This window comes from Salvelinus namaycush, unplaced genomic scaffold (assembly GCF_016432855.1).
Source record: "Salvelinus namaycush isolate Seneca unplaced genomic scaffold, SaNama_1.0 Scaffold240, whole genome shotgun sequence".
NCBI classification, from domain to species: domain Eukaryota; kingdom Metazoa; phylum Chordata; class Actinopteri; order Salmoniformes; family Salmonidae; genus Salvelinus; species Salvelinus namaycush.
This window is the reverse complement of record NW_024059231.1, coordinates 44143-72112: the sequence shown is the minus strand read 5'-3', so window position 1 is coordinate 72112 and position 27970 is coordinate 44143. Positions and strand designations below refer to the sequence as shown.

At 45.3% G+C, this 27970-nt stretch overlaps 1 protein-coding gene across 1 annotated transcript; it reads right to left on the bottom strand.

Annotated features, from left to right (window-relative positions):
- Positions 1-43: 43 nt before the first annotated feature.
- LOC120038850 (translation initiation factor eIF-2B subunit delta-like) lies at positions 44-19782 on the bottom strand. Its single transcript, XM_038984438.1, has 13 exons — positions 19753-19782; positions 18938-18975; positions 18621-18783; positions 18158-18376; positions 15097-15179; positions 11169-11260; positions 7475-7589; positions 6566-6642; positions 3609-3711; positions 3372-3499; positions 2869-3046; positions 1100-1280; positions 44-790 (listed from the first exon to the last, which is right to left on the bottom strand). Exons 1-13 carry the CDS (start codon positions 19772-19774, stop codon positions 591-593), a joined length of 1599 nt encoding a protein of 532 aa, XP_038840366.1. The 5' UTR covers positions 19775-19782; the 3' UTR covers positions 44-590.
- Between the last annotated feature and the right edge of the window lie 8188 nt (positions 19783-27970).

Sequence of the window (27970 nt, the reverse complement as noted above, 5' to 3'; positions counted from 1 at the left end):
AGGCCATACCAAAGAACACACAGGAACTCTTGTTTAAAAAGCCATTTCAGATGTACATTTATTTAAATGCCAAATGCACAGGTGTGAATGTGTGCACAGAGTAGACTCGCTGTTTGGCACTTCTGTCGTCTGACTTGGGCCAGATATCACAGTGGGTGTGTAGCCTAGCATGTAGAAAGACTGAGGCGGGGAGAGACTTTGTGTCTAAAGCCTCGTTCCAACATCCACACTGGCTACTAAGAATGAAGCCATTTATCAGGTAGAACCTATGTATTGTAAGCCGGATGCTAGACTGGACATTGGAACATAGTGCATTACAAAATGCCACCCTATATAAAGCACTACTTTTGACAAGGGCCCTATGGCACCCTATTCCCTATATAGTACACTACTTTTGACCAGAGATCTATGGGCTCTGGAGCCTTATGGGCCATGGTCAAAAGTAGTGTACTATATAGGGAATAGGGTGCCATTTGAGACAGCCTATAACTTGCCAGACGAGCACTTCTTCTAGAACACAATCAGATCAAGTCTACATTATCAGTCTGCATCAGACCCCCCCACGTCCTCCCCTACTCCCCTCTCCTCTCTTATTGGTCCAGGTTTTTGACCCGGAGTACAACGGGAACGGAGGTACAGGGGATCATGCCCAGGTCTGTGATGACCAGGTCAACAAAATCTGGTGGCGTCACGTCGTAGACCAGGTTCAACAGCCCCAGGGAGCTGACGTCATGCCAGTTCTCCAGCTGGGTCTTCCCCTTCCGGGTCACAATCAGGTCATCGGGGTCATCTGGGGAAAGAAAGTGATTGGTCGAAGGCGAGGGTTAGTGAAAGTCTTATTACAGTTTGCGTCAATGCTGTTTCAATTCTAGTTAAGTTTAGAAATAGAATAGAATTTAAAATGTGGATAAGTTTGTCTATCGAAGTTAAAAATCACATTTGCACATCCTTATCTGGTGTTGACTAGAAGCAGAATGGAAATGACTTGCTTTACATAAACTAGATGACTTCATGATCTCTAGAAAGATAACCCCCATACTGTAGCTCTTTACTACATGTCATAATAAAGTCAACGAGGCCAAACAACTCCCACATTTACCAAGCTCGTTTGAGACGAAGGAGTCAGTTTGCACTCTCTCGCAGAACTTGTATGTCTCACAGCAGACCAGGACTGGCACGTTGAAGGTCCTAGCCACCAGCGCTATCTGAGATGTGCCAACACGAGACATCACGTAGCCATTAGCCAGCAGAGCATGGGCACCCAGGAACACCTTGGATACCTGGGAGAGGGGGAGTTTAATGAGTACACGTAGACGTTAAATATATTGGAGATTTGTTACCAAAAAAAAAAAAAGGACAGGGAAGAAAGAGGGTTAAACTGAGAAGCGTTGGGAGGAAAAATATAAATCACAGATTGGATTTTCTACAAGAGGTCAACAACGTTTGTGATTAAATCAACTCATGTCTAAAACACCAAAAGCCTACATTCTAAATTCCACAGTGCAATAACACCTCCGGTCCCCCAAGGGGCGGTCATCTGTTTTGGAATCACCTCAGGTAGTATGTATGAGAGGGCAGAGATGAGGACTAGGTTACCTCAGGTAGTATGTATGAGAGGGCAGAGATGAGGACTAGGTTACCTCAGGTAGTATGTATGAGAGGGCAGAGATGAAGACGAGGTTACCTCAGGTAGTATGTATGAGAGGGCAGAGATGAGGACTAGGTTACCTCAGGTAGTATGTATGAGAGGGCAGAGATGAGGACTAGGTTACCTCAGGTAGTATGTATGAGAGGGCAGAGATGAAGACTAGGTTACCTCAGGTAGTATGTATGAGAGGGCAGAGATGAAGACGAGGTTACCTCAGGTAGTATGTATGAGAGGGCAGAGATGAGGACTAGGTTACCTCAGGTAGTATGTATGAGAGGGCAGAGATGAAGACGAGGTTACCTCAGGTAGTATGTATGAGAGGGCAGAGATGAGGACTAGGTTACCTCAGGTAGTATGTATGAGAGGGCAGAGATGAAGACGAGGTTACCTCAGGTAGTATGTATGAGAGGGCAGAGATGAGGACTAGGTTACCTCAGGTAGTATGTATGAGAGGGCAGAGATGAGGACTAGGTTACCTCAGGTAGTATGTATGAGAGGGCAGAGATGAGGACTAGGTTACCTCAGGTAGTATGTATGAGAGGGCAGAGATGAGGACTAGGTTACCTCAGGTAGTATGTATGAGAGGGCAGAGATGAGGACTAGGTTACCTCAGGTAGTATGTATGAGAGGGCAGAGATGAAGACTAGGTTACCTCAGGTAGTATGTATGAGAGGGCAGAGATGAAGACGAGGTTACCTCAGGTAGTATGTATGAGGGCAGAGATGAGGACTAGGTTACCTCAGGTAGTATGTATGAGAGGGCAGAGATGAGGACTAGGTTACCTCAGGTAGTATGTATGAGAGGGCAGAGATGAGGACTAGGTTACCTCAGGTAGTATGTATGAGGGCAGAGATGAGGACTAGGTTACCTCAGGTAGTATGTATGAGAGGGCAGAGATGAGGACTAGGTTACCTCAGGTAGTATGTATGAGAGGGAGGAGATGAGGACTAGGTTACCTCAGGTAGTATGTATGAGAGGGCAGAGATGAGGACTAGGTTACCTCAGGTAGTATGTATGAGAGGGCAGAGATGAGGACTAGGTTACCTCAGGTAGTATGTATGAGAGGGCAGAGATGAGGACTAGGTTACCTCAGGTAGTATGTATGAGAGGGAGGAGATGAGGACTAGGTTACCTCAGGTAGTATGTATGAGAGGGCAGAGATGAGGACGAGGTTACCTCAGGTAGTATGTATGAGAGGGAGGAGATGAGGACGAGGTTACCTCAGGTAGTATGTATGAGAGGGCAGAGATGAGGACGTAGGTGCAGCTGATGCCTCGCTGTACGAGACGTCTCAGAGCCTCCCTTCCCTCCAGACGAGGCCGGCTGTCCACAACGATCACACGGAACTTCCTGCTCTTCTCATATGCCTCGCAAAGGATGTGGTTCACCAGGGACGAGCTACAGAGGGGGAGAAGGGACATGAGATCTCAATAACTGGTGCCTTCCTTATTGACACCTAGCCTGGTCTCAGATCTGCTACAGAGGGGGAGAACAGCTTGATCACTAGACGATCACTACTGGATTGTAAACCAACCCCCGACCACTACACCCTAAGCACTACTGTAAAGCTGAGAGGATTGGAATCAATTCAAGCAATAGGGATGGTTACAGGGAGAGCTTCTCTGTGCTTCATGCAGAGTGGCTGGGTGGTAGTGTGGCCACCTATCCACTTCCATGTTCTGTCAGATAAAATGGACGACTATTGACAGACGGTAGATCTCACCATCCATAAACTAGAATGACGTCTCCGTCACTGATCTTCTCGATGGCGTATTTAGAGATCGCCTTGGCTGCCAGAACTACGTTTTCTTCTATGTAACGGTCTATACAGTTCTGCAGTTTGGTCTTCGCCTAGAAAAGAGAGAGAAAATGGCCATAAAAATGGACACGATGAGTTCAAATGTGACCTGAAACTGAACCTTTTTAACACACAGAATTGAAACTGTATTCTGAAACTCACCTCCTCTTCTTTGAACTGACTGGGAATATTGGAGATTTCTTTCTTGATGTACTTGATTGCGTTGCCCATACTCGCCGACAGGGGGCGACATTGATTGAGAAAGCTGCAAAAAACAAAGTAAAATACAAAAAATGTTTGGCGTGATTTCTTCAATCAGCTTCATATTAAATCAGGGTTTGACATTAACTTTTGTAGCCATTTGTCCTATATGGACAAGTATTTATTTATTTTTATTTCACCTTTATTTAACCAGGTAGGCAAGTTGAGAACAAGTTCTCATTTACAACTGCGACCTGGCCAAGATAAAGCAAAGCAGTTCGACACGTACAACAACACAGAGTTACACATGGAATAAACAAACATACAGTCAATAATACAGTAGAAAAATAAGTCTATATACAATGTGAGCAAGTGAGGTGAGATAAGGGAGGTAAAGGCAAAAAAAGGCCATGGTGGCGAAGTAAATACAATATAGCAAGTAAAACACTGGAATGGTAGATTTGCAGTGGAAGAATGTGCAAAGTAGAAAAAAATGGGGTGCAAGTATGACAAAATCTCACGTCATTTGTCCCCCCCCCCCCAAAAAAAAACAGTCTGTAACACCAGTTTTCCATCATTGTATGATGCAAGGAACCACTTTACAAAAACAAAAAGCTCAACTATCTTTTTACCACAGAGAATCAGACAGAAATGTAGGCTACACTCTGTCTTATGGCTTCTCTGCATAGTCAAGCCTGTTTCAAAATACAAACATTGGTTTACCCTTGGTAGCCTATAAAATATTGCAATATTACAATTACAACCAAATACTATTTTATGTTTTTATTAAATAATTCCCTCCAGGGATCGAAATTAAAGGCATCCCGTTGTCTACGGTTCAAAACAGACTGGTACAATTCTGGGACGACAGATCCACAATTCATACAACCACTGTACTTTAAAACATTTTTTTTTTTAAAGCATTTAGCTTAAAATGTTGATCAAGTTCTATTTCCTCATATTATAACAAGGTTAACATGGCTGTAGGCTACGCGCAAATGTTCCAAAATACAATTAGAGGGAAAACACCATTCTCAAACGCGCAAGCAGTTTCATGTGACATAGATTAAAATATCTGTTTGAAATTAAGAGGGGAGATCTAAAGATGCATCAACTAGCCCGGTTTACTAATATGACTGGGATTATCAATAGACCAGCCCGGTTTACTAATATGACTGGGATTATCAATAGACCAGCCCGGTTTACTAATATGACTGGGATTATCAATAGACCAGCCCGGTTTACTAATATGACTGGGATTATCAATAGACCAGCCCGGTTTACTAATATGACTGGGATTATCAATAGACCAGCCCGGTTTACTAATATGACTGGGATTATCAATAGACTAGCCCGGTTTACTAATATGACTGGGATTATCAATAGACTAGCCCGGTTTACTAATATGACTGGGATTATCAATAGACTAGCCCGGTTTACTAATATGACTGGGATTATCAATAGACTAGCCCGGTTTACTAATATGACTGGGATTATCAATAGACTAGCCCGGTTTACTAATATGACTGGGATTATCAATAGACTAGCCCGGTTTACTAATATGACTGGGATTATCAATAGACTAGCCCGGTTTACTAATATGACTGGGATTATCAATAGACTAGCCCGGTTTACTAATATGACTGGGATTATCAATAGACTAGCCCGGTTTACTAATATGACTGGGATTATCAATAGACTAGCCCGGTTTACTAATATGACTGGGATTATCAATAGACTAGCCCGGTTTACTAATATGACTGGGATTAACAATAGACTAGCCCGGTTTACTAATATGACTGGGATTATCAATAGACTAGCCCGGTTTACTAATATGACTGGGATTATCAATAGACTAGCCCGGTTTACTAATATGACTGGGATTATCAATAGACTAGCCCGGTTTACTAATATGACTGGGATTATCAATAGACTAGCCCGGTTTACTAATATGACTGGGATTATCAATAGACTAGCCCGGTTTACTAATATGACTGGGATTATCAATAGACTAGCCCGGTTTACTAATATGACTGGGATTATCAATAGACCAGCCCGGTTTACTAATATGACTGGGATTGTGCCTTTGGCTGCTGGACAATAAAATAAATGTTGATTTGAAAAGCAAAAGAACATTAGAGAAATGCTGGTTTCAATGGGATATTAAGTGTTTATAAAAAAAAATAATCCCTCAACATTTCTGTGGTTGTATTTTGGCTAGGCTACTTTGAAACAAGGCAAGACATGCTTCATAAAATGACATAAAACATCCATGTTTTAAACAGTTAAGTTTATGGTTAAATAGTTTCAAAATGCTTGAGCGCCTCCGCTCAGATTCAAGGTGGGTGATGTGCGGTGCACATTCTCCGGTTTTGTGTATTTGATCTGAACAAACCGTGCCTCAAGTACTTCGACATAATGTTAGACATTCATGTTAATTATCCTTCATTATATTTGTCAAACATGACTAGCGTTTAGCCAATATTTATCTCATTAAAAGTCTCATTAGAGTTTGATACATTTTCTGGCTCCTCCCTCATCGGTTGGACATGAGGCTGTAGACAATATGGATATCACCTATACTTTAACCTATAGGCTTATTTATGTGCAATGTATTTTATTTAACCTTTATTTATTTAAGCAAGTCAGTTAAGAACAAATTCTTATTTTCAATGACGGCCTAGGAACAGTGGGATAACTGCCTTGTTCAGGGGCAGAACGACAGATTTTTACCTTGTCAGCTTGGGGATTCGGTCTAGCAACCTTTCGGTTACTAGTCCAACGCTCTAACCACTACGCTAAATGCCGCATGAACAATGTACATTATATATATATATTTTAAACTTGTCCTGGACAAGAGGACGTTAATGTGGAGCATAGGAGATGATGATTTGAGAAAAGGCCTGTAGATCCTGTACCTGATATAGGGCTTAAGCTTGTTGACCAGGTCTCTGGCCAGCTCCTCATTAGGAGGAGTAGTGTAGTCCCTAATCACCTGTACGGACGGGACAGAGAGGAAATTACAGGGATTACAGTTAAAACAGTGAATTGACTTGTAAAACCATTTAAAATGTCAGTAACCAGCATATAAGAAAGAAACGGATGAAGGGAGTCGAGGAGGATTAGAACTAAGAGCAGGCCTGGGGTCAGTGGTACTGTACCTGTTTGGCTACTTCAGATATACAGCCGAGGAGGATTAGAACTAAGAGCAGGCCTGGGGTCAGTAGTACTGTACCCGTTTGGCTACTTCAGATATACAGCTGAGGAGGATTAGAACTAAGAGCAGGCCTGGGGTCAGTAGTACTGTACCTGTTTACCTACTTCAGATATACAGCCGAGGAGGATTAGAACTAAGAGCAGGCCTGGGGTCAGTAGTACTGTACCCGTTTGGCTACTTCAGATATACAGCTGAGGAGGATTAGAACTAAGAGCAGGCCTGGGGTCAGTGGTACTGTACCTGTTTGGCTACTTCAGATATACAGCCGAGGAGGATTAGAACTAAGAGCAGGCCTGGGGTCAGTGGTACTGTACCTGTTTGGCTACTTCAGATATACAGCCGAGGAGGATTAGAACTAAGAGCAGGCCTGGGGTCAGTAGTACTGTACCTGTTTACCTACTTCAGATATACAGCTGAGGAGGATTAGAACTAAGAGCAGGCCTGGGGTCAGTGGTACTGTACCTGTTTGGCTACTTCAGATATACAGCCGAGGAGGATTAGAACTAAGAGCAGGCCTGGGGTCAGTAGTACTGTACCTGTTTGGCTACTTCAGATATACAGCCGAGGAGGATTAGAACTAAGAGCAGGCCTGGGGTCAGTGGTACTGTACCTGTTTGAAGGCGTGGAGCAGGGCTACAGAGCGAGCGTTGGATCCCACCACGATACCCTGTGAGTACTGCAGACCCAACCGCACAATGGAGGGGTGGATCACTGTAGAGGGAATACTGACAGACAGAACAATTACAGATACCATCAAAAAGGTACAAGCTATCAGTGTTAGAAGCAACTATCCATCAGTAATTATCCAAACAGGAACGTTTTGCAACTAAAACAAATTTCTATTTTCACAAATTCAGGTAAGTCCCTCCCCCGTTTTGCTCAGTTTGCTTCCGTTTAAGAAACGTTTTGCAACAGATTTGCGGATTGAAAACACCCCAGAGTTCTCCCTAGGGTATTCTGACGAGGTGGTGCTGATGTAGGCCCGAAACGTTGGGAATAGGGAGGTCTGGAGGGGAGGTCAGTCAACTTTCCCCCCCAGGAAGTTGGAGCATTTAGCGTTTTTTGAAAAACCTGTAACTGCCATTTCCTGAAAATGATATCAAACAACGTAGCCAACACAGCAGTCTGGCGTTTGATCATAAATTACTTGGAGGTGGTTTCAATGACACTTTCACATTTTTCTAAGTTAAATTTAGGGGTAATGATTACTCTAATTAATAGGCGTCTTTATGTGGAAATCAGTACCATGACTACAAGGGGGCGAGCTGCCATCCAGCTGGAGGAAATCAGTACTATGACTACAAGGGGGCGAGCTGCCATCCAGCTGGAGGAAATCAGTACTATGACTACAAGGGGGCGAGCTGCCATCCAGCTGGAGGAAATCAGTACTATGACTACAAGGGGGCGAGCTCCATCCAGCTGGAGGAAATCAGTACTATGACTACAAGGGGGCGAGCTGCCATCCAGCTGGAGGAAATCAGTACTATGACTACAAGGGGGCGAGCTGCCATCCAGCTGGAGGAAATCAGTACTATGACTACAAGGGGGCGAGCTGCCATCCAGCTGGAGGAAATCAGTACTATGACTACAAGGGGGCGAGCTGCCATCCAGCTGGAGGAAATCAGTACTATGACTACAAGGGGGCGAGCTCCATCCAGCTGGAGGAAATCAGTACTATGACTACAAGGGGGCGAGCTGCCATCCAGCTGGAGGAAATCAGTACTATGACTACAAGGGGGCGAGCTGCCATCCAGCTGGAGGAAATCAGTACTATGACTACAAGGGGGCGAGCTCCATCCAGCTGGAGGAAATCAGTACCATGACTACAAGGGGGCGAGCTCCACCCAGCTGGAGGAAATCAGTACTATGACTACAAGGGGGCGAGCTGCCATCCAGCTGGAGGAAATCAGTACTATGACTACAGAGGGGCGAGCTGCCATCCAGCTGGAGGAAATCAGTACTATGACTACAAGGGGGCGAGCTCCATCCAGCTGGAGGAAATCAGTACTATGACTACAAGGGGGCGAGCTGCCATCCAGCTGGAGGAAATCAGTACTATGACTACAAGGGGGCGAGCTGCCATCCAGCTGGAGGAAATCAGTACTATGACTACAAGGGGGCGAGCTGCCATCCAGCTGGAGGAAATCAGTACTATGACTACAAGGGGGCGAGCTCCATCCAGCTGGAGGAAATCAGTACAATGACTACAAGGGGGCGAGCTGCCATCCAGCTGGAGGAAATCAGTACTATGACTACAAGGGGGCGAGCTCCATCCAGCTGGAGGAAATCAGTACTATGACTACAAGGGGGCGAGCTGCCATCCAGCTGGAGGAAATCAGTACTATGACTACAAGGGGGCGAGCTGCCATCCAGCTGGAGGAAATCAGTACTATGACTACAAGGGGGCGAGCTGCCATCCAGCTGGAGGAAATCAGTACTATGACTACAAGGGGGCGAGCTCCATCCAGCTGGAGGAAATCAGTACAATGACTACAAGGGGGCGAGCTGCCATCCAGCTGGAGGAAATCAGTACTATGACTACAAGGGGGCGAGCTCCATCCAGCTGGAGGAAATCAGTACAATGACTACAAGGGGGCGAGCTGCCATCCAGCTGGAGGAAATCAGTACTATGACTACAAGGGGGCGAGCTCCATCCAGCTGGAGGAAATCAGTACTATGACTACAAGGGGGCGAGCTCCATCCAGCTGGAGGAAATCAGTACTATGACTACAAGGGGGCGAGCTCCATCAAGCTGGAGGAAATCAGTACTATGACTACAAGGGGGCGAGCTCCATCCAGCTGGAGGAAATCAGTACTATGACTACAGGGGGGCGAGCCGGAGGGGAGAGCTGCCATCCAGCTGGAGGAAATCAGTACTATGACTACAAGGGGGCGAGCCGGAGGGGAGAGCTGGAGATTTGTTCTCCTCGCCCAAGTCCTCTGATTGGCTCAGCTTCAAATGGTTGAGACAAAAACCACAAGGTGCCAACTAGAAGCTAGAAGAGGCAGGTAAGTAGTTACCAGAGTTGCTGGGTGGGGGTTTGTGGCTGGACTGGTGCAGGTAGGAAGTTACCCGAGTTGCTGGGTGACGGGGGCTCTGGGTAGGGGCAGGTAAGTAGTTACCAGAGTTGCTGGGTGAGGGGGGCTCTAGGTAGGGGCAGGTAGGTAGTTACCTGAGTTGCTGGGTGAGGGAGCTCTGGGTAGGGGCAGGTAAGTAGTTACCTGAGTTGCTGGGTGGGGGGGGCTCTGGGTAGGGGCAGGTAGGAAGTTACCAGAGTTGCTGGGTGAGGGGGGCTCTGGGTAGGGGCAGGTAAGTAGTTACCTGAGTTGCTGGGTGGGGGGGGCTCTGGGTAGGGGCAGGTAGGAAGTTACCAGAGTTGCTGGGTGAGGGGGGCTCTGGGTAGGGGCAGGTAAGTAGTTACCTGAGTTGCTGGGTGAGGGGGGCTCTGGGTAGGGGCAGGTAGGAAGTTACCAGAGTTGCTGGGTGGGGGGGGCTCTGGGTAGGGGCAGGTAAGTAGTTACTTGAGTTGCTGGGTGAGGGAGGCTCTAGGTAGGGGCAGGTAGGTAGTTACCTGAGTTGCTGGGTGAGGGGGGCTCTGGGTAGGGGCAGGTAAGTAGTTACCTGAGTTGCTGGGTGAGGGGGGCTCTGGGTAGGGGCAGGTAGGAAGTTACCTGAGTTGCTGGGTGGGGGGGGCTCTGTGTAGGGGCAGGTAGGTAGTTACCTGAGTTGCTGGGTGGGGGGGGCTCTGGGTAGGGGCAGGTAAGTAGTTACCTGAGTTGCTGGGTGAGGGGGGCTCTGGGTAGGGGCAGGTAGGTAGTTACCTGAGTTGCTGGGTGAGGGGGGCTCTGGTTAGTTACCTGAGTTGCTGGGTGAAGGGGGCTCTGTGTAGGGGCAGGTAGGTAGTTACCTGAGTTGCTGGGTGAGGGGGGCTCTAGGTAGGGGCTGGTAGTAAGTTACCTGAGTTTCTGGGTGAGGGGGGCTCTGGGTAGGGGCAGGTAAGTAGTTACCTGAGTTGCTGGGTGAGGGGGCTCTGGGTAGGGGCAGGTAGGTAGTTACCTGAGTTGCTGGGTGAGGGGGCTCTGGGTAGGGGCAGGTAGGTAGTTACCTGAGTTGCTGGGTGAGGGGGGCTCTGGGTAGGGGCAGGTAGGTAGTTACCTGAGTTGCTGGGTGAGGGGGCTCTGGGTAGGGGCAGGTAGGTAGTTACCTGAGTTGCTGGGTGAGGGGGCTCTGTGTAGGGGCAGGTAGGTAGTTACCTGAGTTGCTGGGTGAGGGGGGCTCTGGGTAGGGGCAGGTAGGTAGTTACCTGAGTTGCTGGGTGAGGGGGGCTTTGCGGCTGTACTGGTGCAGGTGAGAGAACAGGCTGACTTTGTAGCCGTAGTCGGATCGTAGAGGGATCTGAAACACACACACATCATACAGAAAGTTTTCACATCCCTTGACTTGTTCCACATTTTGTTTGTGTCACTGGCCTCTACACACAATACCCCATAATTTCAAGGCTTATTTTTTTTTTTATTTTTTTATGTTTACAAATGAATGAAAAATGAAAAGCTGAAATGTCTTGAGTCAATACGTTTTCAACCCCTTTGTCACATAATAAACAGCATGGACTCACTGTGTGCAATAATAGCGTTTAACACGATTTTTTAATGACTGCCTCATCTTCGTACCCCACACATACAGATAATTGTAAGGTCCCTCCGTCGAGCAGTGAATTTCAAACACAGATTCAACCACAAAAACAGGGAGGTTTTCCGACAGAATATATATATTTATATATATTTTTTATTCATTTAACCTTTTTTTAACTAGGCAAGTCAGTTAAGAACAAATTCTTATTTACAATGACGGCCTACCTAATATCCCTTTGAGCATGGTGAAGTTCTTAATTTCACTTTAGATGGTGTATCAATACACCCAGTCACTACAGAGATACAGGCGTCCTTCCTAACTCAGTTGCCGGAGAGGAAGGAAACTCCTCAGGGATTTCACCATGAGGCCAATGGTGACTTTAAAACAGTTACAGAGTTTAATGGCTGTGATAGGAGAAAACTGAGGATGGATCAACAACATTGTAGTTACTCCACAATACTAACCTAAATGACAGAGTGAAAAGAAGGAAGCCTTTACAGAACACAAATATTTCAAAACATGCATCCTGTTTGCAATAAGGCACTAAAGTAAAACTGCAAAACATGTGGCAAAGAAATGAACTGTATATCCTGAATAGAAAGTATTATGTTTGGGGGAAATCCAATCCAACACATTACTGAGTACCACTCTCCATATTTTCAAGCATGGTGGTGGCTGCATCATGTTATGGGTATTCTTGTCATCAACAAGGACTTGGGAGTTTTTTAGGATAAAAAGAAACGGAATAGAGCTAAGCTCAGTCGAAAACCTGGTTCAGTCTGCTTTCCACCAGACACTGGGAGATGAATTCACCTTTCAGCAGGACAATAACCTAAAACACAAGGCTACATCTACACTGGAGTTGCTTACCAAGATGACATTGAATCTTCCTGAGTGGCCTAGTTATAGTTTGACTTAAAAGCAACTAGATTTTTTTTGATAATATTGGCTGTCCAGCAATGATTAACAGCCAACTTTACAGAGCTTGAATTTTCTTTTGATAATATTGTACAATCCAGATGTGCAAAGTTCTTAGAGATTTACCCAGAAAGACTCACAGCTGTAATCGCCACCAAAGGTGATTCTAACATGTATTGACTCAGGTGGTTTGAACACTTATGTAATCAAGATAGTGTTTTATTTTTCACACATTTTTTTTTAAAAATGTTAAGAGATTTTTTTCCACTTTGACAAGAGTATTTTGTGTAGATTGACATTGTGTTGTTTGAAATTAATCAATTTTAATTGTAACAACAAAATATGGAATAAGTAAAAGGTTGTGAATCCTTTCCGATTGCACTGACTCTACAATAAATGTCTAACATATCAAATCCTGCATAGCAAGCACTGTGTGCTGTAGAGCAGCAGAGCTAATCACAAAACAAGGAAATACTGGACCCCCTACTGGAACAGTGTTGTACAGCACCACCTACTGGAACAGTGTTGTAAAGCACCCTGGATTCCATTATAAAGACAGACACACTAGTGTCATTATCTCAGGCAGGTAGGTAAAGATGACGGTGCTGACGACATTAACAGCCTTGACCAAAACAGACGGTAAAAATCAAAACTTAACCTCACACAAAGTGGACCATGATACCTAGTGCCTTTATAGTGGTGCCGTGCGGTAGCGTCTGGAAAAAAATGTGAGGCACAGAATAGAAGCACAGGAAGTTAGTAAAGTAAAGTGAAGTTTAGCTTGCTGCTTGTTATATCCTTATAAAATCAGCAAACAAAAAGAAACGTCCACTCACTGTTTATTTTCAGCAAACTTAACATGGGTAAATATTTGTATGACCATAAGATTCAACAACTGAAACATAAACTGAACAAGTTCCACAGACATGTGACTAACAGAAATGGAATAATGTGTCCCTGAACAAAGGGGGGGTTCAAAATCAAAAGTAACAGTCAGTATCTGGTGTGGCCACCAGCTGCATTAAGTACTGCAGTGCATCTCCTCCTCATGGACTGCACCAGATTTGCCAGTTCTTGCTGTGAGATGTTACCCCACTCTTCCACCAAGGCACCTTCAAGTTCCCGGACATTTCTGGGGGGAATGGCCCTAGCCCTCACCCTCCGATCCAACAGGTCCCAGATGTGCTCAATGGGATTGAGATCCGGGCTCTTCGCTGGCCATGGCAGAACACTGACATTCCTGTCTTGCAGGAAATCACGCACAGAACGAGCAGTGTGGCTGGTGGCATTGTCATGCTGGACAGTCATGTCAAGAGGAGCCTGCAGGAAGGGTACCACATGAGGGAGGAGGATGTCTTCCCTGTAACGCACAGCATTGAGATTGCCTGCAATGACAACAAGCTCAGTCCGATGATGCTGTGATACAACGCCCCAGACCATGACGGACCCTCCACCTCCAAATCGATCCCGCTCCAGAGTACAGGCCTCGGTGTAACGCTCATTCCTTCGATGGTAACCGCAAATCTGACCATCACCCCCGGTGAGACAAAACCACGACTCGTCAGTGAAGAGCACTTTTTGCCAGTCCTGTCTAGTCCAGCGACGGTGGGTTTGTGCCCATAGGCGACGTTGTTGCCGGTGATGTCTGGTGAGGACCTGCCTTACAACAGGCCTACAAGCCCTCAGTCTAACCTCTCTCAGCCTATTGCGGACAGTCTGAGCACTGATGGAGAGATTGTGTGTTCCTGGTGTAACTCGGGCAGTTGTTGTTGCTATCCTGTACCTGTCCCGCAGGTGTGATGTTCGGATGTACCGATCCTGTGCAGGTGTTGTTACACGTGGTCTGCCACCGCGAGGATGATCAGCTGTCCGTCCTGTCTCCCTGTAGCACTGTCTTAGGCATCTCACAGTACGGACATGGCAATTTATTGCCCTGGCCACATCTGCAGTCCTCATGCCTCCTTGCAGCATGCATAAGGCACGTTCACACAGGTGAGCAGGGACCCTGGGCATCTTTCTTTTGGTGTTTTTCAGAGTCAGTAGAAAGGCCTCTTTAGTGTCCTAAGTGTTCATAACTGTGACCTTAATTGCCTACCGTCTGTAAGCTGTTAGTGTCTTAACGACCGTTCCACAGATGCATGTTCATTAATTGTTTATGGTTCATTGAACAAGCATGGGAAACAGTGTTTAAACCCTTTACAATGAAGATCTGTGAAGTTATTTGGATTCTTATGAATTATCTTTGAAAGACAGGGTCCTGAAAAAGGGACATTTCTTTTTTTTGGCTGAGTTTATATCTTCATGTATAACTAATCCAAATGTTTCCCCATACCATTATATAGCTTTATAAAATGCTGGTTATAAAGACACTGGATCTTGATGTGGGGTTGTGTGCGCCTTGCCTGGAAAAGAATCCAGGGGAAACACTGACAATGTAAATCTGTACTGGGATGACGAACTTCAGTGGTACTAGCAAGTTATGGGCGGCAGGTAGCCTAGCGGTTAAGAACCTTTGGGCCACTAACCCGAAAAGTTGCTGGTTCAAATCCCTGAGCCAACTAGGTATAAAAAAAATAACAATCTGAATGTAAGTCATTTTGGATATGAGCGTCTGTTAGTCAAGCAGTGCCTTGAGGACAGAGAGCAGCACATTGTATCATGTCAATAACATTGCCACAAACCTGTTGTCTTTCCAACTTCTTGGCCAGTCTTTTCACCACTGCAGGGTCGTCCACTTGGACATGTTCCGGAAGTCTCTTCACCACTAACAAGGACAGGAAGCAAATCTTTGAATACATGGGACTTACTATTTCACGTTGTTTAAAATCCAATGTGTTTTTCAATAGGGGATACCCTTGGAAGAAGTCAGAGGCAGATTAGAGAGACTAATGGACTGGAGCCTGTCCTGTAGACCTTCATCATGTGGAACTGTCCCCTAGTCACAACCTGTCCTGTAGACCTTCATCATGTGGAACTGTCCCCTAGTCACAACCTGTCCTATAGACCATCATGTGGAACTGTCCCCTAGTCACAACCTGTCCTGTAGACCATCATGTGGAACTGTCCCCTAGTCACAACCTGTCCTGTAGACCTTCATCATGTGGAACTGTCCCCTAGTCACAACCTGTCCTGTAGACCATCATCATGTGGAACTGTCCCCTAGCCACAACCTGTCCTGTAGACCATCATCATGTGGAACTGTCCCCTAGTCACAACCTGTCCTGTAGACCTTCATCATGTGGAACTGTCCCCTAGTCACAACCTGTCCTGTAGACCATCATCATGTGGAACTGTCCCCTAGCCACAACCTGTCCTATAGACCATCATCATGTGGAACTGTCCCCTAGTCACAACCTGTCCTGTAGACCATCATGTGGAACTGTCCCCTAGTCACAACCTGTCCTGTAGACCATCATCATGTGGAACTGTCCCCTAGTCACAACCTGTCCTGTAGACCATCATCATGTGGAACTGTCCCCTAGTCACAACCTGTCCTGTAGACCATCATCATGTGGAACTGTCCCCTAGTCACAACCTGTCCTGTAGACCATCATCATGTGGAACTGTCCCCTAGTCACAACCTGTCCTGTAGACCATCATCATGTGGAACTGTCCCCTAGTCACAACCTGTCCTGTAGACCTTCATCATGTGGAACTGTCCCCTAGTCACAACCTGTCCTGTAGACCATCATCATGTGGAACTGTCCCCTAGTCACAACCTGTCCTGTAGACTATCATCATGTGGAACTGTCCCCTAGTCACAACCTGTCCTGTAGACCATCATGTGGAACTGTCCCCTAGTCACAACCTGTCCTGTAGACCTTCATCATGTGGAACTGTCCCCTAGTCACAACCTGTCCTGTAGACCATCATCATGTGGAACTGTCCCCTAGTCACAACCTGTCCTGTAGACCATCATCATGTGGAACTGTCCCCTAGTCACAACCTGTCCTGTAGACCATCATCATGTGGAACTGTCCCCTAGTCACAACCTGTCCTGTAGACCATCATCATGTGGAACTGTCCCCTAGTCACAACCTGTCCTATAGACCATCATCATGTGGAACTGTCCCCTAGTCACAACCTGTCCTGTAGACCATCATCATGTGGAACTGTCCCCTAGTCACAACCTGTCCTGTAGACCATCATCATGTGGAACTGTCCCCTAGTCACAACCTGTCCTGTAGACCATCATCATGTGGAACTGTCCCCTAGTCACAACCTGTCCTGTAGACCATCATGTGGAACTGTCCCCTAGTCACAACCTGTCCTATAGACCATCATCATGTGGAACTGTCCCCTAGTCACAACCTGTCCTGTAGACCATCATCATGTGGAACTGTCCCCTAGTCACAACCTGTCCTGTAGACCATCATCATGTGGAACTGTCCCCTAGTCACAACCTGTCCTGTAGACCATCATCATGTGGAACTGTCCCCTAGTCACAACCTGTCCTGTAGACCATCATCATGTGGAACTGTCCCCTAGTCACAACCTGTCCTGTAGACCATCATCATGTGGAACTGTCCCCTAGTCACAACCTGTCCTGTAGACCATCATGTGGAACTGTCCCCTAGTCACAACCTGTCCTGTAGACCTTCATCATGTGGAACTGTCCCCTAGTCACAACCTGTCCTATAGACCATCATCATGTGGAACTGTCCCCTAGTCACAACCTGTCCTGTAGACCATCATCATGTGGAACTGTCCCCTAGTCACAACCTGTCCTGTAGACCATCATCATGTGGAACTGTCCCCTAGTCACAACCTGTCCTATAGACCATCATCATGTGGAACTGTCCCCTAGTCACAACCTGTCCTGTAGACCATCATCATGTGGAACTGTCCCCTAGTCACAACCTGTCCTGTAGACCTTCATCATGTGGAACTGTCCCCTAGTCACAACCTGTCCTGTAGACCATCATCATGTGGAACTGTCCCCTAGTCACAACCTGTCCTGTAGACCATCATCATGTGGAACTGTCCCCTAGTCACAACCTGTCCTGTAGACCATCATCATGTGGAACTGTCCCCTAGTCACAACCTGTCCTGTAGACCATCATCATGTGGAACTGTCCCCTAGTCACAACCTGTCCTATAGACCATCATCATGTGGAACTGTCCCCTAGTCACAACCTGTCCTGTAGACCATCATGTGGAACTGTCCCCTAGTCACAACCTGTCCTGTAGACCATCATCATGTGGAACTGTCCCCTAGTCACAACCTGTCCTGTAGACCATCATCATGTGGAACTGTCCCCTAGTCACAACCTGTCCTGTAGACCTTCATCATGTGGAACTGTCCCCTAGTCACAACCTGTCCTGTAGACCATCATGTGGAACTGTCCCCTAGTCACAACCTGTCCCCTAAGATGAGGGAGGGTGGTGTGATGAGGGGAGGGTGGTGTGATGAGGGGAGGGTGGTGTGATGAGGGGAGGGGGGTGTGATGAGGGGAGGGTGGTGTGATGAGGGGAGGGTGGTGTGATGAGGGGAGGGTGGTGTGATGAGGGGAGGGGGGATGATGAGGGGAGGGGGGATGATGAGGGGAGGGGGTATGATAGAGGGGAGGGGGGTGTGATGAGGGGAGGGGGTAATGGGAGGGTTATTATAGGTTGATTGTATGCATGTCTATGAAAGCAGCAGCACTCTTTAATTGTCCAAGTAATTTCCCCTCTAGGACAATAAGATATATCGTGTCAACAAGGTGCTCCACAGGTCCACCAGCAGATGTTGTGTTGTACCTGGGTTTAGTTCACTTGGAGGGGCTTTGGTCTTGCTGCTGGAGGAGCAGCTCTGTTGTTTAGAGGCTCTATCAGCTTCCTGCCTTGCTCTCCTCTCTGCCTTCTGCTCAGCTCTGCTTTTGGCTGGCTTGTCTGCTGGGGAGGGGGCAGGAGAGGAGTGGGAGGGAGCTCCTGAGGCAGGCACAGGTATTGGTGCAGAGGCAGGTAACACTGTGGGAGCTGGGGACAGAGACAGACAGGTGCATTGACCAATGAAGTGGATGCTGGATAGGATTCATGGGTAAATGGACCAATGACGAAGCTAGCACTTTATGGAAATTAGTGAACAACTATTGGAATTTGTTTTTCCAAATATATAAAATGATACAATCAAACCACAAGCAGAACATTTAAGACATGATGACAACAGTAGAAGAGAAGGTTACAGCATGGAGGGTTACAATATGGAACCAGGCTATAACACCTTTCTGTGTTGGGGGTTGTGTTGCCACAGGTTGTGATGGAGCGACAGGCTTCTTTTCCTTCGCTCTTTCTGACGGGCCCTTCTCATCCTTCTGTTTCTTCTGTTGTTTCTTCTCTTTCCTCAGCCGTTGCTTCTCCTCTTTGGTCAACTCCTTCCCTTCATTCTAAAAGTGATGTGGATTAACGACAGGAAGAAACGCTGGTTAGCGCGTTGGACAGTGGACCATATGGTATTGACAATATTGTCCATTTCATGCCATTTTTGTTGTCATTTGGAAAAACTGAGTAACTTTTGGTTTAGAACGATAAATGACTTACTTTTGCGCGTACGAGTTCATCTTTCTTCTCAGGTCCATCTGTAACACACAGTGTCGTGATGACGACGAAGTTGCATTTGCATCCAGCTGACAGTGCGGTCTTGCTAGCTAACTGGCCAGGTAGGTAGCTAACTATCTAGCTTTAACTGGCTAAATATAGACATCAGACAGGTTAGCTAATTAGTTACTAACGTTACATGGCTAAATATACACCAACCAGGCTAGTTAGCTAGCTATTAACGTTAACTGGCTCGGTATCTAACGTTAGTGTGCATAAACTATCAATCAATCAATCAAGTGTATTTATAAAGCACTTCTTACAATCAGCTGATGTCACAAAGTGCTGTACAGAAACCCAGCCTAAAACTAGTCAACGAGTAAAAGCGTTTTTAACTCTGTTGGTTCAAGTAACAACCAATATGAATGATGCAATATTAATCGGCAACTTGTAACAGTGAAGCCGATAACGTTAGCTACCAGCCCATCTCTTCGCAGGCTAACGTTAGCTACCAGCCCATCTCTTCGCAGGCTAACGTTAGCTACCAGCCCATCTCTTCGCAGGCTAACGTTAGCTACCAGCCCATCTCTTCGCAGGCTAACGTTAGCTACCAGCCCATCACTTCGCAGGCTAACGTTAGCTACCAGCCCATCTCTTCGCAGGCTAACGTTAGCTAGAGAGCTAATAACTCTGCTGTACCTGGACAACATTCACCGCAGACGAGCTGCCACGTTTGTTTACTCCGTGATATTGTAGCCAGAGCTGTAACTATAGTGCTTTCATTTAAAGTATGTTGACAGCTGTCATTTCAGACTCACCTGCTTCTCCACAGTCCGCCATGTTTACGATAACTTCAGCAGGAAGTTAACAAGCATGGAAATGTGTCAGAACTGGGCTGGTGGAAAATTCACAGTGCCCTCTTGCGGTTGAAGTAAACGAGGCTCCGAAGTGCCTATAAATTAGGTATTTGTTGAAGGGAGCCCAAAGGCCAGCAGATGGCGGTATGAGTTAATCTTACCGTCCAAATGCATTGTATGCAGCCGGCAATAGAGTACCACAATATGAGTCATAATACCCATAAAACCTAGCGGTAAAACAGAGAAATGATTCCAATCGTTTTTCCACCATTCATTTTTTCCCATAGGGGATTTTTAGAAACACTTAAAATAAGGGCTGTGTTTTGTGTAGAATTACCGTGGCGTGACATTTTGCTAACTGTGTAAATCTCTCTTGGACAAGGTGGTCTTTAGTATAACACCAATGTAAAAAAGGCCCGTTCTGGCTCCGGACCTGCAATGTGCATTACCATGAACTTCACATAGGCTACCAGTAGCCAGTGATGTAGTGGTAAAAAAAAATTGTTGGGTAAACTCAGATTTCCGGTTTCTAAATTTAAAAAAGTAATACTCACTACTTTCAATGTATTTTTCTGAAAATGGTGGGTAACAACGTTTACTTGTGTTTACCCTCCAATAGGCCTACACCACTGCTGGTAGCCTACCCTCAGCCGAGGCAATTTTACAAAACTGAAATATGAGCTTTACATAAGAATTCAGACCCTTTACTCAGTACTTTGCTGAAGCACCTTTGGCAGCGATTACAGACTCGAGTCTTCTTGGGTATGATGCTTGGAACACCTGTATTTGGGGAGTTTCTCCCATTCTTCTCTGCAGATCCTTTGAAGCTCTATCAGGTTGGATTGGGAGCGTCACTGCACAGCTATTTTCAGGTCTCTCCAGAGATGTTCAACCCTATTTAAATCCAGGCTCTGGCTGGGCTACTCAACGACATTCAGAGACTTTTTATATATATATATTTTTTAACCTTTATTTAACCTTGCAAGTCAGTTAAGAACAAATTCTTATTTACAATGACGGCCTAGGAACAGTGGGTTCAGGGGCAGAACGACAGATTTTTACCTCGTCAGCTCGGGATTCAAACTAGCAACCTTTCGGTTACTGGCCCAACACTCTAACCACTAGACTACCTGCCACCCAGACTTGTCTTGAAGCCACTCCTGCGTTGTCTTGGCTGTCTGCTTAGGGTCGTTTTCCTGTTGGAAGGTTAACCTTTGCCCCAGTCTGCAGTCCTGAGTGCTCTGGAGCAGGTTTTCATCAAGGATCTCTCCGTTCATCTTTCCCTCAAATCTGACTAGTCTCCCAGTCCCTGCCGCTGAAAATCATTCCCACAGCTCGATGCTGTTATCACCATGCTTCACTGTATGGATGGTGGCAGGTTTCCTCCAGATGTGACTGTCACGGATCCCCCCCCGGTACTGCTGCTCATTCCGCGCACCAGTTCCGGAGGTCTACGCCACCGGCCTTCTAGGCGTCACTGAACTGGATTCATCACCACCAACCCCGGACTGTCTTGTCTCATTCGCCCTGATTAGTATGAGTATGTATGTTCCCTCTGTTCCTCATTGTCCTGGTCGGTTATTGTTACCATGTCCGTTGGTCTTGTGAGTACCTGTGCTCTGTTTTATCGGCTTTCGTGCTATGTGTTATTGTGCACTTGATATTACGGGTCTCGTCCCGTGTATTATTTAGAGGGTTTCACCTCTCTCTTTTGTTTGGGTTTCATCCCTGTGTTATATATATATATATACTCACACACACACACACGTGTTTGTTTTGGCCTTCGTCCCTGTCGTAAACACAACGTACTTTATTTTCGGTGGAGAAAAAAAAAAAAAACGATGACATATTCCTGCACCTGCCTCCTATCATTATACAGCGTGACAGTGACGCTTGGCTTTCAGGGCAAAGAGTCCAGTCTTGGTTTCATCAGACTAGAGAATCTTGTTTCTCATGGTCTGAAAGTCCTTTAGGTTATTTCTGGCAAACTCCAAGCAGGATGTCATGTGCCTTTGACTGAGGAGTGGCTTCTGTCTGGTCACTCTACCACAAAGGCCTGATTTGTGCAGTACTGCAGAGATGGTTGTCCTTTTGCAAGGTCCTTCTCCCTCGATTGCTCAGTTTGGCCGGCTCTAGGAAGAGTCTTTGGTGGTTCCAAACTTCATCCATTTAAGAATGATGAAGGCCACTATGTTCTTGTTTTAGTACCCTTCCACAGATCTGTGGCTCGACACAATCCTGTCTCTGAGCTCTACGGACGTTTCCTTCAACCTCATGGCTTGGTTTTTGCTCTGACATGCAATGTCGACTGGGAGACCTTATATAAACAGGTGTGTGCTTTTCTAAATCATGTCCAATCAATTGAATTTACCACCAGTTTTATTTATCCGTTATTTTACCAGGTAAGTTGACTGAGAACACGTTCTCATTTGCAGCAACGACCTGGGGAATAGTTACAGGGGAGAGGAGGGGGATGAATGAGCCAATTGTAAACTGGGGATTATTAGGTGACCATGATGGTTTGAGGGCCAGATTGGGAATTTAGCCAGGACACCAGGGTTAACACCCCTACTCTTACGATAAGTGCCATGGGATCTTTAATGACCTCAGAGAGTCAGGACACCCGTTTAACGTCCCATCCGAAAGACGGCACCCTACACAGGGCAGTGTCCCCAATCACTGCCCTGGGGCATTGGGATATTTTTTTTTAGACCAGAGGAAAGAGTGCCTCCTACTGGCCCTCCAACACCACTTCCAGCAGCATCTGGTCTCCCATCCAGGGACTGACCAGGACCAACCCTGCTTAGCTTCAGAAGCAAGCCAGCAGTGGTATGCAGGGTGGTATGCTGCTGGCATAAAGTTGTAGAAACATCAAGGATAATCAATGTAAACAGGATGCACCTGAGCTCAATTTCGAGTCTCATAAGCAAAGGGTCTGAATACTTATGTAAACAAGGTATGTCTGTTTAAAAAAAAAATAATAATAAAAAAAAACATTAAAAAAAACTGTTTTCACTTTGTCATTATTGTGTATTGTGTGTAGATTGAATAGAAAAAATATATTTAATCCATCTTAGAGTAAGGCTGTAACGCACCAAAATGTCAAGGGATCTGAATACTTTCTGAATGTACATCACAGAAGACTCAAATATTACAAAATTGTTTGAAATAGAAACAGTAGGTTTTCGCCCCCCCCAAAAAACATATTGATAACATTCCACCCATGAGGCCACTAGAGGGTGATTTGGTCATTTGACTGCAGGAAAGGCACCCTGTTCAAATCATGGATCTTGGCGATGCACTGTAAGTGTAACTATGCCTACGTAACATTTCATTATGTTTTGCCGTGAAAACAGTTCTCATGGGAACACAAATCCACAACAATGTAAGCCTAGGCCATTGCAAAATGGTGGTATACTACTTCTGGTCAACGATAGACACGGAGAACACCAGTACCCACGGTGCACCTGGAAAACAAAGCAATGAGCGCTCTAAACAGCTGACTTGGAAAAACAAAACAATGATAAATCAATGAATAAATCTAATGCATTTGTAACAAAGGCAATTTTTTTAAATCAAGAACGCATTGAAAACAAATGGCAAAAATTAGGAAGCACAAAGGAAAATCTATGCTTAAAGGAGCTCAGATGAGTCTGAAATTCAGCACTACTGAGTGGACAGCGCCACCACATAGAAAGAAATTGTTTAAACTTAAACCATGACAGAGAGGTGGGGATATTAGTTTTTATTTTCATATTTACCACTGTAAAACATATTTACCACTACATTTTAAACCAACAGGGAAATGGTTAAATTAGCAGTATTTAGAGACCCCTCCTCAAAGTTGGACTTTTGTTGCATTTAGGGGAGCTAACGTCTCATTCAGGGGAACTGAGCCCCCCCCCCCCTCTGGCTCCACCGTATTTCGCACATTGCCTAAAACATTCTCCATCCAGGCTGCAATTCGATTTCATCCTTAACTTTTTTTTTGACTGGAAAAAATGGGTGAAAATATGCCTTCTTTCTTTTTCACCACCATGCTAGAATGGCTAACGGCTAGGAATGCTACTTCCTGGTGGTGCACCCCGCGTTCACGCAATATGCAACATTCCGGGATTAGCATTTAGCCCACTTTAGCATGGTGGAGGAAAATGGTGTTTCGTAAGGAAAGCACATTGTACCCATTTGTTTTCTTCCTTTCTTGCCATTAAATCAAGTTAAGGAGGAAATTGAATTTCAGCCTGAATGGAGAATGTTTTATGTACGAACCGCTCCACGGGGGATACGAGTGTATTGCCGGTTGCATACAATGCATTTTGACGGTAAGATGCACTCAATATCACCATCTGCTGGCCTTTGGGCTATGTTGAGGGCTTTTTCTTTAGAAAAAATATATAGTGTCAGTCATCGGACTTTCACGTACTCATGGTTCTCTCAGATTAGGTCTTTATTGTATAAATCCTCTTAAGGATCGGACCCTTTTTAAAAATGTTCGCCTAAAATGACATACGCAAATCTAACTGCCTGTAGCTCACGACCTGAAGCAGTGATATGCATATCCTTGATACCATTTGAAAGGAAACACTTTGAAGTTTGTGGAAATGTGAAATGAATGTAGGAGAATATAACACATTAGATCTGGTAAAAGATAATACAAAGAAAAAAACATGTTTTTTATTTATTTTTTAATTGCAAGAGAAAGGCCAACAATGTATTATTCCAGTTTCATGCTAATCACATTAACGCACATTAGCTCAACCGTCCCGCGTGGTGTGGTGGGGTGGGGCGATGACGACGACAACGACACCGATCCCGTAGAGGTTTTAAAGTAAAACCCTCAGCCTTCGTCAGTTTTTTGAAGAATGGACACATGAAACAGGCTTTTATTTCAAAATACCTTCATATTGGTTCAGGGACCAATCACAATGGGAATGCAACACAAAACGTGATTGGTAAATAAATTGCCAAAATCTGACCGATAGGAGACGATTTAGAAAAATATAAAAGCCTCGTTCACTTTGTACCCAAACTGGACTTAGGTGTAGACTCAACATAGTGACATTTTACGACTTTTCTCGCACTGTAAATATGATACTGTAGCGAACAACTGTGCAGGGAAGTGAACCCGGGTCGCGTAAAAGGCCACCACCCTATTCATCGTGCCAACTAGGTGGGAATTGTAATGTGGCTCATATAGCAAGGATCGCTACACTGTTCCCCTCCAAACGGGAAGGCACGTCCCTTAGCTTCGACTACTCAGCCCCTTCACACATTCGAGCCATGCGTTCCAGATGGCCTCTTCTGACACCAATGTAGCAAACGGTGGGGCAGAGAAGCAAACCCGGGGTGGCTGGCGTGAAAAACAAAACAAATAGGGTTCACCCACTTTGGTGGGACTTGTAACATGACTTATATAGCGAGGATCGCAAAAGCACAAATGTAACAACAGCCGGAGCGCACCGGACACGAAACCACAAACGTAACAAATATAATTTTGCCATTCGATGTATTATCTGGGTGAAAATGTTTCTACTGTGCAGAGCAAAACAATGTAGAAGCATATGTGATGGTCGCAAATTTCAAGTCAAACTATGACAACAGTATCATATTATGAGCAAACCTTCTATTATCCAATGACAACACCTTGGTGACTGGAGGTCTGTGTTGCTGGGGACAATTAAAGGGAGTATCCGGTACTTTTGTTTACTTTTTAGCCAGTAGTTCCTAAAGTAGGGCCCAAGTGCCAAAGTGGTCCCCGAAAATTCCGTCCTACATCCCATATGTGCAACACTCACTGCTCTCAGCTCTCTCGCTCTGCTGTGAGGGATTTTTGCTAGCTGTCACTCAAATGGTGAGGGGCTGAATCGTATTGGCTGGAACTCAAATTACTAGGGGGCTGTGCCCACGTGGGGGGAAGGGGGGAATGTGGGCAGGGCACATCTTCCAGAAACAGTCACTTTCAAACTAGGGATTTCATGGCTAATTGAGGTAAAACAGTAATTCTGCTCATAGACTATGCATGCAGGAACTACACGTTGACACATTCAACCCAAAGCGGGAGGTTTAAAAAAGACTTACTAGTTGCCAAAGTACTGGATCATGTGTTTAATTAGGCATAGCTAAGAATTTAACTCCCATGTTAACATTACTGGCAACATTGGAGTTACATTTTTAGCTAATGTAGGCCCTACGTTGAAATGGGAATTTTATAGTTTCATCCCTTGGTTAATACAGGGAATGTAATAGTTTCATTCCTTGGTTAATACAGGGAATGTAATAGTTTCATTCCTTGGTTAATACAGGGAATGTAATAGTTTAATTCCTTGGTTAATACAGGGAATGTAATAGTTTAATTCCTTGGCTCATACCCAGCAACTCATATAGCACAGCAACCCAATGTAAATATGACAGAGATAAAAGCACGGTCACATCTTTAATTCTTTATTTTTTAAAACACAACATAAAAATGTACGTAACAGAAACATCTAAAAAAATTATCCACAGTGGTACAAAAAGTAGATTAATTTGACGTGATTCAGACACACAAAAGCAGCAGCAGTAGGCTACAGTAGTACAGTAGTAGCAGTGTACACTCTGTCTTTCATTCCCGCTGTGGATGCAGCAGTAGGCTACAGTAGTACAGTAGTAGTAGTGTACACTCTGTCTTTCGTTCCCGCTGTGGATGTCTGTCTGCTGACTGAGGTCACGACGCAGTAGCTGGTTGAAGGGGACCAAACCTCTCTGAAACACCTGACTTGGTTCCGTTTGACCAGCCACAGCGAGGCGTGCTGTTCAGGACGAGAGGGAAAGCGAGAGAGGGGGGGGGGGGGGGGGGGGGAGAGGAGGAGGAAGGAGATAGGACAGGGGTGAGGAGAGGAAGAAAGAGAGACAGGAGGGCAGTGGAGATGATATTTTGTAGCCATGACGTCAGAGTCCCACATCGTCCTCTTGTTCCTGTTTATGAAAAGAGAGAAAGAAAAACAGGAAACAGGGGAGGTCAGTAAAAGCACAACAGTGATGAAACGGGACTATAACATATGATATGGAGAGGCTGTCATTTTCCCTACCATAACATTACTCACAGAACTATCACTGTCCAATCTGGAAACTAATCATCCCTACCATAACATTACTCACAGAACTATCACTGTCCAATCTGGAAACTAATCATCCCTACCATAACATTACTCACAGAACTATCACTGTCCAATCTGGAAACTAATCATCCCTACCATAACATTACTCACAGAACTATCACTGTCCAATCTGGAAACTAATCATCCCTACCATAACATTACTCACAGAACTATCACTGTCCAATCTGGAAACTAATCATCACTACCATAACATTACTCACAGAACTATCACTGTCCAATCTGGAAACTAATCATCCCTACCATAACATTACTCACAGAACTATCACTGTCCAATCTGGAAACTAATCATCCCTACCATAACATTACTCACAGAACTATCACTGTCCAATCTGGAGACTAATCATCCCTACCATAACATTACTCACAGAACTATCACTGTCCAATCTGGAAACTAATCATCCCTACCATAACATTACTCACAGAACTATCACTGTCCAATCTGGAAACTAATCATCCCTACCATAACATTACTCACAGAACTATCACTGTCCAATCTGGAAACTAATCATCCCTACCATAACATTACTCACAGAACTATCACTGTCCAATCTGGAAACTAATCATCCCTACCATAACATTACTCACAGAACTATCACTGTCCAATCTGGAAACTAATCATCCCTACCATAACATTACTCACAGAACTATCACTGTCCAATCTGGAAACTAATCATCACTCCCGAGTGGCGCAGCGGTCTAAGGCACTGCATCTTAGTGCTACAGGCGTCACTACAGACACCCTGGTTTGAATCCAGGCTGTATCACAACCGGCCGTGATTGGGAGTCCCATAGGGCGGCGCACAATTCGTTCTGGGTTTGGCCGGGGTAGGCCGTCATTGCAAATAATAAGTTGTTCTTAATTGACTTGTCTAGTTAAATACATTTTAAATAAAACATTACTCGCAGAACTATCACTGTCCAATCTGGAAGCTAATAAGACCATTGGGCTAAATCTTGTTTCACTGGACTAGACAGACATGGAGAAAGTGATGTTACTAAGCAGAGTAGACCTCTCCCATCCT